Genomic DNA, 15353 nt, shown 5'->3' with positions numbered 1-15353 from the left:
CGTGTCATCAGCAAACTTCACGATGGTGTTGGAGCTGTGTGTGGCCACGCAGTCGTGAGTGAACAGGGAGTAGAGGAGAGGGCTGAGCACGCAGCCTTGAGGGGCTCCGGTGTTGAGAATCAGGGTGGAGGATGTGATGTTTCCCACCCGCACTGCCTGGGGTCTGCCCGTCAGGAAGTTCAGGATCCAGTCACAGAGGGCGCTGTTGAGCCCGAGCTCTCTGAGCTTGATGGCCAGCTTGGAGGGCACAATGGTATTGAATGCTGAACTGTAGTCAATGAACAGCATTCTCACATATGTGTTCCTGTTCTTCGGGTCCAGGTGTGAGAGGGCAGTGTGGATGGTGAAGGCTATGGCGTCGTCTGTGGACCTGTTTGCTCTGTAGGCAAACTGCAGGGGGTCCAGAGAGTCAGGGAGGGAGGAGGTGATGAAGGTTTTGACTAACCGCTCAAAGCACTTCATTATGGTGGAGGTGAGTGCTACTGGGCGGTAGTCGTTGGGGCAGGTGATTATTGTCTTTTTGGGGACAGGAACGATGGTGGAGTGTTTAACCTCTTAAGCCCTGAGCCTGTTTTTCAGGTCTCAGGCTCGAAAATGACATTCCCAGAACAAATGACCATATCTTCCCTTCTAAAAGGGTTAAATTAATAATCTTTATTCTCAAAGTAATGATAAACCTGTGAGTTGGATGTAAAAAAGTCAGAATCAATATAGATGTTTTTTATTTTAAAGACAATTCAGATTTTACATAGTAAAAAACTGTAAATTATAGTGTCCGTCCAAAAATTCTTTTTTACTTATAGTGAAAACTACCCTTGGATGATGGGTTAGTAGACAAAAAGCTTTAGGAATCCAAAGTACAACATATAATAAGTACCCTGTATTAAGATTGATGCAAAACAAGTGAAATTTGACCTTTTTAGAGAGATTTAGCCAAAAAAAAAACACTTCTGGGGTCATTTGGGTGGATTTGACCTATCTCTGGCCCCCCTTGCTCAATTTTGATGAATGAAATCTCTTTATAACCGCTAGAGCCAATGGAATCGAGGGAAAGTTATATACACACCAAAACATTTCAGTGCAGAATACATTTATTGGGCACAATTTCCACACTGTGGATTCTTCAATCTGCTGTTGGTCTGCTGTTGACCACCTTCTCCTGGGAGATATCCATTCTGGCACTCTGTCGTGGCACTCTGAACACTGGCTGAAGGGTTCCCTCGAGCAAGCTTCTGGCCTCCAGAGTCCAGAAGGCAAACCTTTGGCCATGCCTTTGAAACAATAAGAACAATATGTAATCTAAAGTATTGCATAGAGAAAGGCTAAGGCATTGGTGCACAATTGATATGCATTAATAATCTCAACAGATATTGCCATCCAGAGTCTTACAGCTCTTGTTACTGATGGTCTACTGATCTGTAGATGGTTAACCTAATATAACTAACAGATGTTCTATTGCTACTGAGTCAAGTGACCCTCAAAATAAAGTGTTACTGAAATTAAAACACACATATTGTTAAGGGCTTTCATACCCTTGTATTTCAAAACGCTCCATGAGAATAATAATAACTGACTAAAACACCTCATGCAATATTGCAAAACATGTCAGAATTATGAGACTGTCTGATTAACAGTAAACAGGCAGTCAGCACAGTTAAGATTATTTACAATGAATTCAAATAGTAATACAATGACTATTAAAGAAGCATTTACACTGAAGACAGAACTTAGGCTACTGCTGATTTAATTGTTGCTTTTGTGATCCTTTGAAGTTTAATTAATTAGCTGACTATAATTAATGATCAGAGTTGGGAAGTTTACTTTTTTTAAATGTAGTAGGTTACAGATGACTAATTACCCTGTTAAAAATGTAATAAGTAATGTAACTGACTATGTAACTATTTGTATTGATATTCTAATGTTAATTATGGTTATTTTATGTTTTTTGTGAGTCACTTTGGATAAAAGCCTCTGCTAAATAACATAACCATAACATTAGCAAAAGCATTAGTTTCGTTAGCATATTTGATTATTTGTTTAATGAAACTGTAGCGTGATTTTGGCAAGCCCAACTAGGTGTCCTACATTAATTGTTGATTTAATCACTAATTACAGTAAGAGTGTCAGTAATGTGAATCATGTTGTTAGTTTAAAGTTAACAACTATTCTGGTGTATTCAATTGGACAGCAATACAAGCAACACGTGCTAAATGTCATCTGTTAGCCTATGATGATGACTCGCTGCAAAACCAACTGTTAGCCTTTTTGTTTATTTGTTTAATGAAACCGTATGTTATGGTTATGTTATTTAGCAGAGGCTTTTATCCAAAGTGACTCACAAAAAACATAAAATAACCATAATTAACATTAGAATATCAATACAAATAGTTACATAGTCAGTTACATTACTTATTACATTTTTAACAGGGTAATTAGTCATCTGTAACCTACTACATTTAAAAAAAGTAAACTTCCCAACTCTGATCATTAATTATAGTCAGCTAATTAATTAAACTTCAAAGGATGACAAAAGCAACAATTCAATCAGCAGTAGCCTAAGTTCTGTCTTCAGTGTAAATGCTTCTTCAATAGTCATTGTATTACTATTTGAATTCATTGTAAATAATCTTAACTGTGCTGACTGCCTGTTTAGTTTACTGTTTATCAGACAGTCTCATAATTCTGACATGTTTTGCAATATTGCATGAGGTGTTTTAGTCAGTTATTATTATTCTCATGGAGCGTTTTGAAATACAAGGGTATGAAAGCCCTTAACAATATGTGTGTTTTAATTTCAGTAACACTTTATTTTGAGGGTCACTTGTAGATTATCTACAATCTCTCAACAAACTCAGTAGCAATAGAACATCTGTTAGTTATATTAGGTTAACCATCTACAGATCAGTAGACCATCAGTAACAAGAGCTGTAAGACTCTGGATGGCAATATCTGTTGAGATTATTAATGCATATCAATTGTGCACCAATGCCTTAGCCTTTCCCTATGCAATACTTTAGATTACATCTTGTTCTTATTGTTTCAAAGGCATGGCCAAAGGTTTGCCTTCTGGACTCTGGAGGCCAGAAGCTTGCTCGAGGGAACCCTTCAGCCAGTGTTCAGAGTGCCACGACAGAGTGCCAGAATGGATATCTCACAGGAGATAGTAATCTAGCACCTCTTCAAAGAAGACCATTTTTTTCGCTCAGGGGTCATTTAGACGCTTCTTATGAGACTTGTGTTTTGTTTTGGTAAAAATGGTTCATATCTTCAGTTAGCTGAGATTCTTCCCGTTAATCTGGTGCTACACATTAATAGTTTCATAAATGTTAAGAAGCCCTGAGACATTATCCCGAAAAAACAAAACGGTGGGAGGGGTCCAATGGGGGGACTGCCGTGCTTAAGAGGTTAAGACATGTGGGGACTACAGACTGCAGCAGGGACCTGTTGAAGATGTCTGAGAACACCTCTGCCAGCTGAACTGCACACACCCTGAGAACACGGCCAGGGATGCCATCAGGTCCAGGAGCCTTGTGTGGGTTAACCCTTTAAAAGGATTTACACACATCTGCCCTGTTTAAAACAAAAGGGCAGGGCTCTGGCTCCTGGACCCTCTGTACCTCCACAGCCCGGCTGCTCTCAAAGCGTGCAAAAAAAACTGTTCAGCTTATCTGGGAGAGATGCGCACGCAGACACTCCCGCAGCACCCCCCGCTGCTCCTTTGTAGTCTGTCATTGTTCTTAGTCCCGCCCACATGTTCCTGGTGTTACAGCCTTTGAAGTCAGATTCCACCTTCTCTTTGTACTGTCTCTTTGCATTGCTAATTGCTCTCCGGAGATCATACCTAGATTTCCTGTACTCCTCCAAATCTCCAGCTCTGTGCGCGATAGTGCGCGCTTTCAGCTTGCCGCGCACCTCGCCGTTTATCCAGGGCTTTTGATTTGGGAATGTTCGTACAGAAACCTTCGGTACCACGTCATCGATGCATTTCCCAATGTAGCAGATGACACGTGTGTGTGTTGATGTTATTGTCCTCAAACACACTCCAATCCGTAGATGCAAAGCAATCCTGCAGTGTTGAATCTGACTCCTCGCTCCATCGCTGTACTGTCCTTGTTACACGGTCTGTCCCTTTTAAGTTTCTGCTTGTAAGCAGGCAGCAGCAGCAGAGAGATGTGGTCTGATTTGCCGAAGGGAGGGCGAGGGAGAGCCTTATATCCATGTCAAAAAGGGGAATAAACATGGTCCAGTATGTTTCCCCCGCGCGTCGGGCAGCTGATGTGTTGATAATATTTTGGCAAGACCTTCTTCATGTTGGCGGTGTTGAAATCTCCGGCCACAACGAACGCCGCATCTGGCCGTGAAGTCTCGGTCTTATCAATAATACCAAACAGCTGATCGAGTGCCGTGTTGTTGTCGGCGAGCGACTGCGGCGGGATATACACTGCTGTTATCACAACAGATGTGAATTCCCTCGGCAGGTGAAAAGCCTGGCATGAGATCATGAGGTGCTCTAGATGAGCGGAACAGTCCGAAGAAATAATCTTCACATCTGAGCACCAGTTGTTATTAGTCATTACACACACACCGCCTCCCTTACTTTTCCCCGAGTTAGCAGTCCGGTCCTGATGAAAAATAGTGAATCCGTCAGGAACAATGGCGGAGTCCGGGATAGCGGGGTTGAGCCAAGTCTCAGTGAGAATTAACACGTTACAGTTCTTAATGTCCCGTTGAAAAGCAATCCGACTTCTGAGTTCATCTAGCTTATTTTCAATGGATTGAACATTAGCCAGAAGAATACTCGGAAGAGGGGGTCGATTCTCTCGTTTCCTCAGTCTGACCAGCAGCCCGGCCCGGCACCCTCGCTTGGTCTTCTTCTTGCGTCTCTCAGGTAGAATAGCAACAGGTAGCCATGGTGAATCTCCATTGTCTGTCGGAGGGTTATTATTGTCCACGAAGTTTCGCAATTGAAGAAGTTCCTCTCTGCTATATTGTATGGCAGAGTAGGTGCGGTCGGCTTGCATGTTGCGAACCATGAAAAAAATATTAAGAGTACATACTTTCATAGGGGGAAAGTAGAAGGTCAATGATAGAAATATAGAATATAAAAAATCAAGAAGATACTGTAAGTGAACTCTACAATAAAACAGTTAAGTGCCGGATGTAAAAAGATATTAATTGGAGGATGTGCAAAACAGACAAACTAATTAACCTTTATTTAAACATTAAAGAATACTTTAGGTTAAGGTCTTCTTTTAAATAAGAAAAAAGCTTTGGGGGTATCTACAGATAAATATTAAGCCTGACAAAGTACTTAACGTCTAATATATTGCTTTACTGCAATGTTAACTATGTTGAAGCACTTATTTTAACTGATATTATACATATGAATTATACTCTTATAAGAGGTATTTAGATAGTATAAGAAATGTGCAGAATATGACAGTTTTATGGTGGAGGTATACACACATATTGATAGATGTCTTGTAATGCACTGTTGAGGAACCTGCGACCCAAGTTTTACTGGTCCCGTTCAAGTCCAGTTTTGGATAGTCTGCCGTTGTTTCGTTCCATTTCAATGAGCTGTTTGACGCTCGGCTTAACCTTGGTGCACTGCCACTCCAACATCCAATCCCAGAGCTTGAAGATTAATCACGGGGACTGTAGTCCCAAACGATGGCTGAGGATTATGGGTAGTGTAGTGTCTTCGGCCATCCTAAAATCCGAAATGTTTTTCGGATTTCATATCGCATTAACACCATATCCCAACGTGCATTGCGGCTAAAACATCCAATCACCGAGCTTAAACCATAGCTGAGGATCTTGGGTAATCAGTTCAGTGGGTGTGTATCGCAATGATGCTCGAAATGTCCCATATAGGCCTACGTCTGTTTCCGGTTATTTTATTTTGAAATTCACTTCCTGACGGACGCCAAAAAAGCCAGAGATTATAGAATTCAACAAATAAATAAAAACAAGGATAATTGTGTGTTATTGTTGAGTAAATAATAGTGTGTTATTTAGAAAAGAATAACAAATTAGAAGGAAAAAAAGATTTAAAAAATACAGATTTCAGTATTCTGAGGCTCTGAGCCCCATTTATTTTCCTCGCGGACGGCAAAAAAAGTCCGACATTATACGATTTAAAATAAAAACAATAATTGTGGCTTGATATTGAGTAAGAAAATGTTTTTATGAACCACACAGCTTCCGGTCTTCCAAGACCCGACCGGAAAAAAAGACGTGTTGCAGGCACGAAACATGCTACCAATAGAAATACATTGCTTTTAAAATCGTTCTGTGTGACACGAGAAAAAGGGGGAAATCGTGATGGTGAACACGAATCAATAGATTAAATGTTGTGACTATAACACGAAATGCCGTGAGACTGGTTGGTGTGAGAGGGTCCTGTTCCTCAAAAAGGATGAATCAAACCAACTTTGGTGGTTTTGGATGAAATGGCACAAACTTTAGATTATGACCATAACCCTACATGACTAATGAAAAACATCTGCTTCAGCTGTATTTATTTATCTTCTGTATTTATTTCTAATTTGCACATGTTTTGATAGAAAACCATGGCATATGAATTATTGTCAATCCATTGTTAAACATGTAATTACAATAAAATCAAACGGTTAGTTTTAACCTATGGTTTTAACATGCAGTTTGAGGTGTATTTCAGCCTTTATAGCAGCAGGCCAGTAAAACCCACTGGGTGATGACCAAAATGCATTATGGGATATTTTTTTTCTCACCTCTTAATCCTCCTCTAAATGCACAGACAAAGCTGCAAAGCTGTGTCAAGGCAAGGCAAGGCAAGGCAAGGCAAGGCAAGGCAAGGCAAGGCAAGGCAAGGCAAGGCAAGGCAAGGCAAGGCAAGGCAAGTTTATTGATATAGCACCTTTCAACACAAGGCAATTCAAAGTGCTGTCAGACAATCCAGAAGGCATTTCAGGAACTCCCTCAGAGAAAAAATAAAATGCTTCCAAAATCATGTGGGAAAATAAAAGCTTTACTCATTAGTAGTAAGCATTTACAGCTTGCTTCTTTTTCGTATATTCACACACTCACGTTTTATGGTAATGGCAGGCAGTGTATCGTTTAAGAATCCAGACAGACTGACACATAATTCACTCACTCATGCTGACTCAACCATACAACATATACATTATGACTCATCTCACACTTACACTTTTACAGATATGTTTTAAAAAGAAACAGGTTTATGTCCAAGGAACTGTCCCACATACTCCTATCCTCTCCTCTGTTTTTCTCTCCTTCTCTCCTCTAACACAAATGAGGCCCAACTTGGCTGCTGTTGAGCGATTTGGCTACGATAAACAGATTTTCCTCTTACGAAAAAAGAGGACCTTACTGGACTGACATTTTTAAAACATGTACTGCAAAAATGTGTTTTTGTTGAGGGTTACCTGGGTTCTATTCGCAGTGAAGGAGCAGCAATCAGATTGGCTGATGCATAGTGCTGGAGTGTGGTTTAAACGTGTTCTGGATGTATGAAATAACAGCACAGTCAATGGATCAGTTGGTACTCAGGTAGACCAGAACCTGAGTCTTCTTCTGGGTCTGTAGGATCCTCCTGACGTTGTCGATAGTGCATCTGTAATAGTAGGTTGTTGCAGTGATGTTAGCATTGAAGGACAGTTGGTCGTCCAGAACAACCATCTAGGTTTCAGATCTGGATAGGTTCCCGGCTTCAGGTAAAAAAGATGGGGAGCTGGTTGTTAATTCCTGATGAAAGAAACATCTTTCTGTTCTTGAAAGAAGGCTTTGTTGTATGATGATGTCACAGTAATCTAGTATATCCCTGCATTGCTTCAACCAATGGAATTTGAAAACCAATTTCTCTTGTTCTCTCTCTCAATCCTCTCTTCCTCAGGGTCTCTATCCGGAGTCCAACGGTCTGATTGACAACGTTATGTACGACCCGGTGTTTGGCGCCTCATTCAGTCTGTCCGGTCCGGAGAAAGACAACCCCGCCTGGTACCTCGGACAGCCTGTGAGTCTGGTCATGTTTGATTTGTTAAAATTACACAAACGTCAGAATCAGAATCAGAATCAGAATACCTTTATTAGTCCCACAGAGGGGAAATGTACGTAGTTACAGCAGAAAAAAGAGCCACAGACAGCTTTAAACAGTATAACAGATTTAAACCCCAATCCGTCATGGCACTAGGGTCTTTTTTGTACACACAGAACTTCATTTAGAGTTCTAAAAATTCAGATGACACTAGTTATATATTAGTTAAACTGTGATGATCCCATTTTAGGTTTTGGCAATTGCATACCCAGGGAGCGTTCTCACAACTTTGGCTAACGTTACCTACAGGTTCTAATAATGTTTTAAAGAAAATGTTTTAATCTGATGTTCAAAGAACCTTTTGAGGATGTTTATCATTTTAAATAATGTTCCTATAAGGTTTAAGGTTAACTAACGTTTTATCTGCAACATTCAGAGGATGTTTTAAGGATGTTATTGAGGCCTGAGATGACAGAAAGTTGTTTATAAAACGTTCCTTTAATGTGATATGTTAACAAAGGTGGAACATTTTGCCTGCAACATTCTAAGGATGTTTTTTGGACATTGTTGAGGTAACACATTACATATGTTCTTTTATAAAACATTACCTCAATGTTACATGATAACAAAAGAAGAACATTTTCAAAGCAACATTCAGAAAATGTTTTAAGGATGTTATTGAGGCCTGAGATGACAGAACGTTTTTTAAAGGCTTTCAGGAGGTTATTCATTTTTTATAAAACGTTCCTGTGATGCAAAATATTAACACGGTCATCGTCAACGTCAGATTTATTTGTACAGTTCTTTAAAAAAACAGGTTTGTGCCAAAGTGCTTTACAACAAACATAATTGAGCAGAAGTTGTCATAAAACACAAGTTGTTGCATTTGTTTGAAAAAAAATCTGATGTCACCACATTTTCCTTTTGAAAAAAACAAACAAGCACGTAATTCATGATAAGCTGTAAGCAGATATTGCATGTTTGCGTTGGCATGTGTGAGTTCCCAGCTAGACATTTTTGGTTCTAAAAGCATTCTGAGAATGTTAACATTCATTGTTCTAGGAATGTTTTCAGTGGGAAGTTTTATTTTGGTTCCCAGAATGTTCTTCTGAAAGGTAAGATAACGTTCTCTAAAAACATTCTTAAAATGTTTGGTGATAACTTTCTTAAAATGTTTTTGATAACCTTCTTAAGATGTTTTTGATAACATAGTTTCATTTTCATTTAATCGTTTATTTGAAAAGGGACAATGCACATTAATGAACATTTTAAACAAAATAATGCTTTGAAATGTAAATGAGCCGGATTTTAGCTTTGAGCTAATTTCCATCCGTAGTTCCGTCACATACAACATTTATGAACATAACAGTCCATGTAAACATTTATAAAAAAAACACATACTTTAAAAAGACTTAAAATTGTCAAAACTCAAGATATTGTGTTTCTCAAGGATGGTACAGTGGTGGTATGGATGTGGCTTTCTGTCAAACACCTTGATAGCTCTCTTGTACAGCTGTTCTATGGGTTTCAGGTTTGTGGCACAAGCAAACGACCAGTTTGTCAGACAGTATTTAATGTGGGATAGAATCATACAGTGGAGGTATGACTTTCCAGCATTGACAGTTAAGAAAGGTCTGATTTGTTTAACATTTTGCAAGTTGAATTTAACGGTATTGGATACTTTCTTGATATGTTTCTTAAAAGTCAAGTTTGAGTATGACTCCAAGATACTTGAAGTGGGGGACTAGTTCTAATTCTGCTCCGTTTAAAAACACATTGGATCCTTCGATTTTGACTGGTCGTTTACTGAACATTATGCATACTGTTTTTTTGCATTTAACTGTAAGCAAATGTTGTTCAGCCAGTGTTGAACCTTGTCCAAAGCATTTGAGAGACAGGATGTGATTATTTCAGTATTTTTCCCGTGTACAAAGATGACCGCATCATCGGCATACATTTGTACATTCAACTCAGGACATACATTAGGCAAGTCATTCATGTACAGAGAAAACAGTAATGGTCCAAGAATGGAACCTTGTGGAACCCCAACAGGGTTGACAAGGTAGGGGGATTTGGTACCGTTGACCAAAACACACTGTTTTCTGTTCGATAAGTAAGACTTAACCCATTGTATTGAATCTGCCGAAAAATTGAAATACGTCAGCTTTGTAAGGAGCACTTGGTGGTCAACAGTGTCAAAAGCCTTCCTGAGATCAAGGAAGACAGCACCTACATATGGGCTCGTGTCCAACATAGATTTAACCTTTTCCACAAAGACACAGTTAGCTGTCTCAGTGGAGTGGTGAGCATGAAAACCAAACTGCATTGGGTGGAGTGGAGCGAAACCTTTATCTAAATGTTTGGTGATTAGTTTTGACACCCATTTCTCAGCTATCTTAGAGACACAGGGGAGGATGCTGATTAGTCTGTAATTGAACATCATTGCCTTATCCCCAGATTAAAAAATCGGTGTCACCGTGGCCACCTTCCAGGATGATGGAACTTCCCTCGTGCTAATAGATTGATTTACTAGCATACTAATTGGTTTTATTAGACCGTCAATATTTGTCTTTATAAAGTTGGTGTCTAAATCATCTGCATCCCAAGCCTTAGAACCTTTTAACCCTAAGATTATATTTTTTACCTCCACCTCTGTGATTTCCTCCAGGTCAAAAACTGGATGTGTATCCACAGTTGGGCTATGGGAGACCTCAGATGGCGGGAAGAGCTTTGTGATGTCCAGAGCACTATTTATAAAATACTCATTTAGAGAGCTGGCCAACACTGCAGGGTCTTTTATCACGGCATCATTGATTTTTATTTCGAGAGCATTATTTTCCTGTTTCTTATGTTTACCTAATAGTTTATTTAGGATTTGCCAAACGTTTTTACTGTTACCTTTCGCACCTACAATTATATTGATGAAAACGTTTGCTTTGGCCTGTCTTATTGTTTGAGTTACCCAGCTAGACATTGTTGGTTCTAAAAACATTCTGAGAATGTTACCATTCACTGTTCTAGGAATGTTTTCAGCGGGAAGTTTTCTTTTGGTTCCCAGAATGTACTTCTGAAAGGTAGGATAACGTTCTCTAAAAACATTCTTAAAATGTTTGGTGATAACTTTCTTAAGATGTTTTTGATAACCTTCTTAAGATGTTTTTGATAACATTGTTCGAACATTATGCCCTACTATTCTTAAAACGTTTTCAGCTGGACGTTTTATTTTGGTTCCCAGAATGTTCTTCTGAAAGGTAGGATAATGTTCTCTAAAAACATTCTTAAGATATTTGGTGATGACCTTCTTCAAATGTTTTTGATAACATTGTTAGAACATTATGCCCTACGGTTCTTAAAACGTTTTCAGCGGGACGTTTTATTTTGGTTCCCAGAATGTTCTTCTGAAAGGTAGGATAACTTTCTCTAAAAACATTCTTAAAATGCTTGGTAATAACCTTTTTTAAATGTTTTTGATAACATTGTTAGAACATTATGCCCTACTATTCTTAAAACGTTTTCAGCTGCAAGTTAAAAAATGTTATGTTGCCAGAATGTTATTATTTTAGAGTAGGATAAAGTGCTTTATCGTTCCGATTTATCAGAAGTATTTTTTATTTTTTAAATGCGACCAGCAGCTAGTACAAGCCACTGTCCGTGTCACATGTACTGGAGGGGACCCAGAAGAGAGAGAGAGAGACACACAGTAGAAACAAACACATACAAACACTAACAGGGGTTTCAGGGACGGGCAATGACAGTTGTCCGTTCTTCTATATGTCTGTCGGTCTCAAATCTAAAGGGTGCAATAACGATTTGTATCCAATATGCATAAACAGCGGACACTGTTTATACGCAGCCCTCAAAAACCACACACGGCCAGATAGCTTATCTAACAGTTAGAAACTACATACAAGACACAACCTTTATAGTCAGCAAAAAGTGTGATTATTTTCTGATATTTTACACATTTGATAATTATGAATACTGTGGGCCTACATACCTTAGTGTGATTATAAGTGCATGTGAGTGAATATTGGCATGCAAATTCATTTTTATACGTCATATTCATTGTCTCAATGCGCTCATACATCTTAAGAAGGTTATCACCAAAAATGTTAAGAATGTTTTTAGAGAACGTTATCCTACCTTTCAGAAGAACATTCTGGGAACCAAAATAAAACGTCCCGCTGAAAACGTTTTAAGAATAGTAGGGCATAATGTTCTAACAATGTTATCAAAAACATTTAAAAAAAGGTTATTACCAAGCATTTTAAGAATGTTTTTAGAGAATGTTATCCTACCTTTCAGAAGAACATTCTGGGAACAACAAAAACACTTGCAGCTGAAAAAATGAAGCCGCTGACGTCACTTCTTCTTCTTCTGCTTTGGGTTTACTGGCAGGCCGCAAACAACTTCACGGCGTATACTGCCACCCGAAGTCCCGGGTAAATCACCAGAAGCGCCGACACCTCCTCATCACTCCACCGCTCCCACGTTTTATTTTGTGTTGCCATAAGTTAGTCTCTCTCCGTTGGTGCACTGGGCTAATGCTAATGCTAATAATGCTAATGCGAGCAAATAAAATGGCGGCTTCACAAAACTTTTCTGAGTTTTACGGAGTGTGATTTGCAATTCGCCCAGCCAATCAGAAATTGTTAGTGTGGCCGACACACCCACGAACCATTTTCTTATTATTCAAATATTTGTATTGAGAAGAAGCATACAAGTGTAAGCAGTAGTATATATTCTTTGGGGTGGAAATCATGCTTCCCTTTTTCCAACATAGAAGACAAACATAACAGCCAGCAAGAAATAATAAGGAAGAAAAAACATAGTATGACAGGAATAGCATGATTAATGCCATACCTAATCATAGTGGGCAATAACATACAAAAAGTATATATCTAATGAAAAAAAATAAAAAAATAAAATTATGAAAAACAAAAAACAGAGTGGTGCAGAAGAGCCCAGATTACCCCCCCACCCCTCCCTCCCCGAGCAGTGCCACCAAGCCATTAAAAACGATTGTTTGTGAGGTGCATTTCAGCTGACCGTCCCTCTTATAAATGAAACCATTGGACCCCACATCCTTTCGAATTCCCCTAGTCTATCTTTTAGGATATATCGAATTCTTTCTAAATGCAGAGTATCAGTCAATGCTGTAATCCAAGCTTTAAAACTGGGCACATCCTTTGATTTCCATAACAGGAGAATACGTTTCTTTGCACACAGGAGACCATAGGACAGGAGATGAAGTTGTGCATTTTGAAGTGTGTTACATTGTTCAGATGTGCCCAGTATCACTAACACTGGATCTGGTTGTAGTTGGACTTTAAATGCTTTTGAGAAGAATGAAAATATTGCGACCCAAAAGTTCTGTAGTTTAGGGCATAGCACATAGCTATGAAGTAAGTCTGCCTCTGATTGTTCACATTTATCACAGGTTGGTGACAATTCGGGAAAGATTCTATGGAGTTTTTCTTTAGAGTAGTGCAACCTATGTAACATTTTGAACTGTATGAGGCAGTGCCTGGCGTTAAGGGAACAGATCCTCACATATTTCAAGGCCTTGTCCCAGGTGTCCTCTGCTATTTCCTCACCAAACTCTTTTTCCCAGTCTTTTTTTATACATTTTGTATCAACTTGTCCATAGTCTTGTAGTACGTCATATATAAATGACACTGTATGTCTCTCTGCTAAACAGTCTCTCAGACAGTGGTCAAGCTTGTCAGGTGTTGCAGTCTCAAAGTCATGTAGGTGGGTCCTTACATAATGCCTAATCTGGAGGTATTTAAAGAAATCCGCCCTAGCCAGCCCATACTTTTCCTGAAGCTGCTGGAATGATGCAAATGTACCACGGATGTATAAATCGCCGACGCTACCCACTCCTAGCTCTCTCCATCTGTCAAAGGTTCCATCCATAATTGAAGGGGTAAACGATGGGTTTGATGATAGGGGAACATTGAAGGACAGGGCCCTAAGTTTAAGTTGTTTTGTAATTTGTCTCCAAATCTGAATGGTATTATGAATAATTGGGTTATTATTATAGTATGACTTTTTAAGACGGGCGGGAGACATAACTATGGCACCAAGAGAGGAGGGTAGGCAGTCTTCTCGTTCCAAGTCAAGCCAGTCTGCGAGTACAACTGTCTCGTCTAACCAGTAGGAGACACAACGAATATTTTGCCGCCCAGTAATAGCTCATAAAGTCTGGCAGAGCCAGCCCGCCTTTCGTCTTAGTCTTGCACAGGTGACCTTTCTTAATCCTATGGGATTTATAGTTCCAAATAAAGGGGAGAATTATCGAATCTAGTTTTGTGAAAAAGGCTTTAGTGATATATAAAGGTAAGTTCTGAAAAAGGTATAACAGCTGAGGGAGGAAGATCATCTTCACTGCGTTGATCCTACCTAGTAAGGAAATTGGTAGTGTTTTCCAAAACTCTATTTTTGTCTTAAATGTATCTAGAATGGTCAAAAAGTTTGCGTCAAATAGCAAGTCAAATTTGTTTGTGATCTCTATTCCTAGATAGGTGAATTTTTCTGAAGCCAATTTGAATGGAATGCTCTCTAGCACGCTTGTGTCTTTACAGTGTACAGGTATCACTTCGCTTTTGGTCCAATTGATTTTGTATCCAGAAAAAGAGCTAAACAGTTCTATGGTCTCTAATAGAATAGGAACCGAAGACTGTGGTTCCGTTATAAACATCAAAATATCGTCCGCGTATAGTGAGATTTTATTTGTAGTGTAGTTTGTATTGTAGCCATGAATCTCTGTGTTGGCTCAGATTGTTTCGGCCAAGGGCTCTAATGCAAGAGCAAACAGTAGAGGACTAAGTGCACATCCCTGCCTTGTTCCCCTGTGCAGGTTAAATGGTTCTGATATAGTCCGGTTAGTGAGGATTCTAGCATTTGGATTGGTGTAAAGCAACTTAACCCACGAGATGAATCCTGTTCCAAATTAAAAATGTTCAAGAACTTTATATAAGTAGGACTGTGGAATACACAGTCAAAGGCCTTTTCCGCATCCAAACTTAGGATCAACAAATCCCCTTCAGGTTGTCTGGTAGAGTACATAATATTGAAGAGGCGTCTGAGGTTATGAAATGAGTGTCTGTTTGGGATGAACCCAGTTTGGTCAGGGTGTACCAGTTTAGCCATACAGAGGCTGAGTCTCCTCGATAAGGTCTTAGCAATAATTTTCTGGTCTGTATTTAAAAGGGAGACTGGTCTATATGATCCCACTTGTTCTGAATCCTTCCCTTTTTTTGGAATCACTGTTATAGTTGCCTCGTTTAGTGTTGGCGGCAGCATACCAGCC

At 39.3% G+C, this 15353-nt stretch overlaps 1 protein-coding gene across 2 annotated transcripts in view; it reads left to right on the top strand.

Moving 5' to 3' along the window:
• The window catches only part of LOC117477537 (venom phosphodiesterase 1), a 65906-nt gene that overhangs the window by 15457 nt on the left and 35096 nt on the right, over window positions 1-15353 (top strand). For both annotated transcript variants that reach the window (XM_034124214.1, XM_034124215.1), the window contains exon 8: window positions 7898-8017. In XM_034124214.1, coding sequence (XP_033980105.1) covers window positions 7898-8017 — 120 coding nt within the window. The remainder of the gene's footprint in view (window positions 1-7897; window positions 8018-15353) is intronic.

Source organism: Trematomus bernacchii, unplaced genomic scaffold, assembly GCF_902827165.1.
Source record: "Trematomus bernacchii unplaced genomic scaffold, fTreBer1.1, whole genome shotgun sequence".
Classification (NCBI taxonomy): Eukaryota; Metazoa; Chordata; class Actinopteri; order Perciformes; family Nototheniidae; genus Trematomus; species Trematomus bernacchii.
The sequence above is the reverse complement of the archived record's forward strand: the minus strand, read 5'-3'. Positions and strand labels throughout refer to the sequence as shown.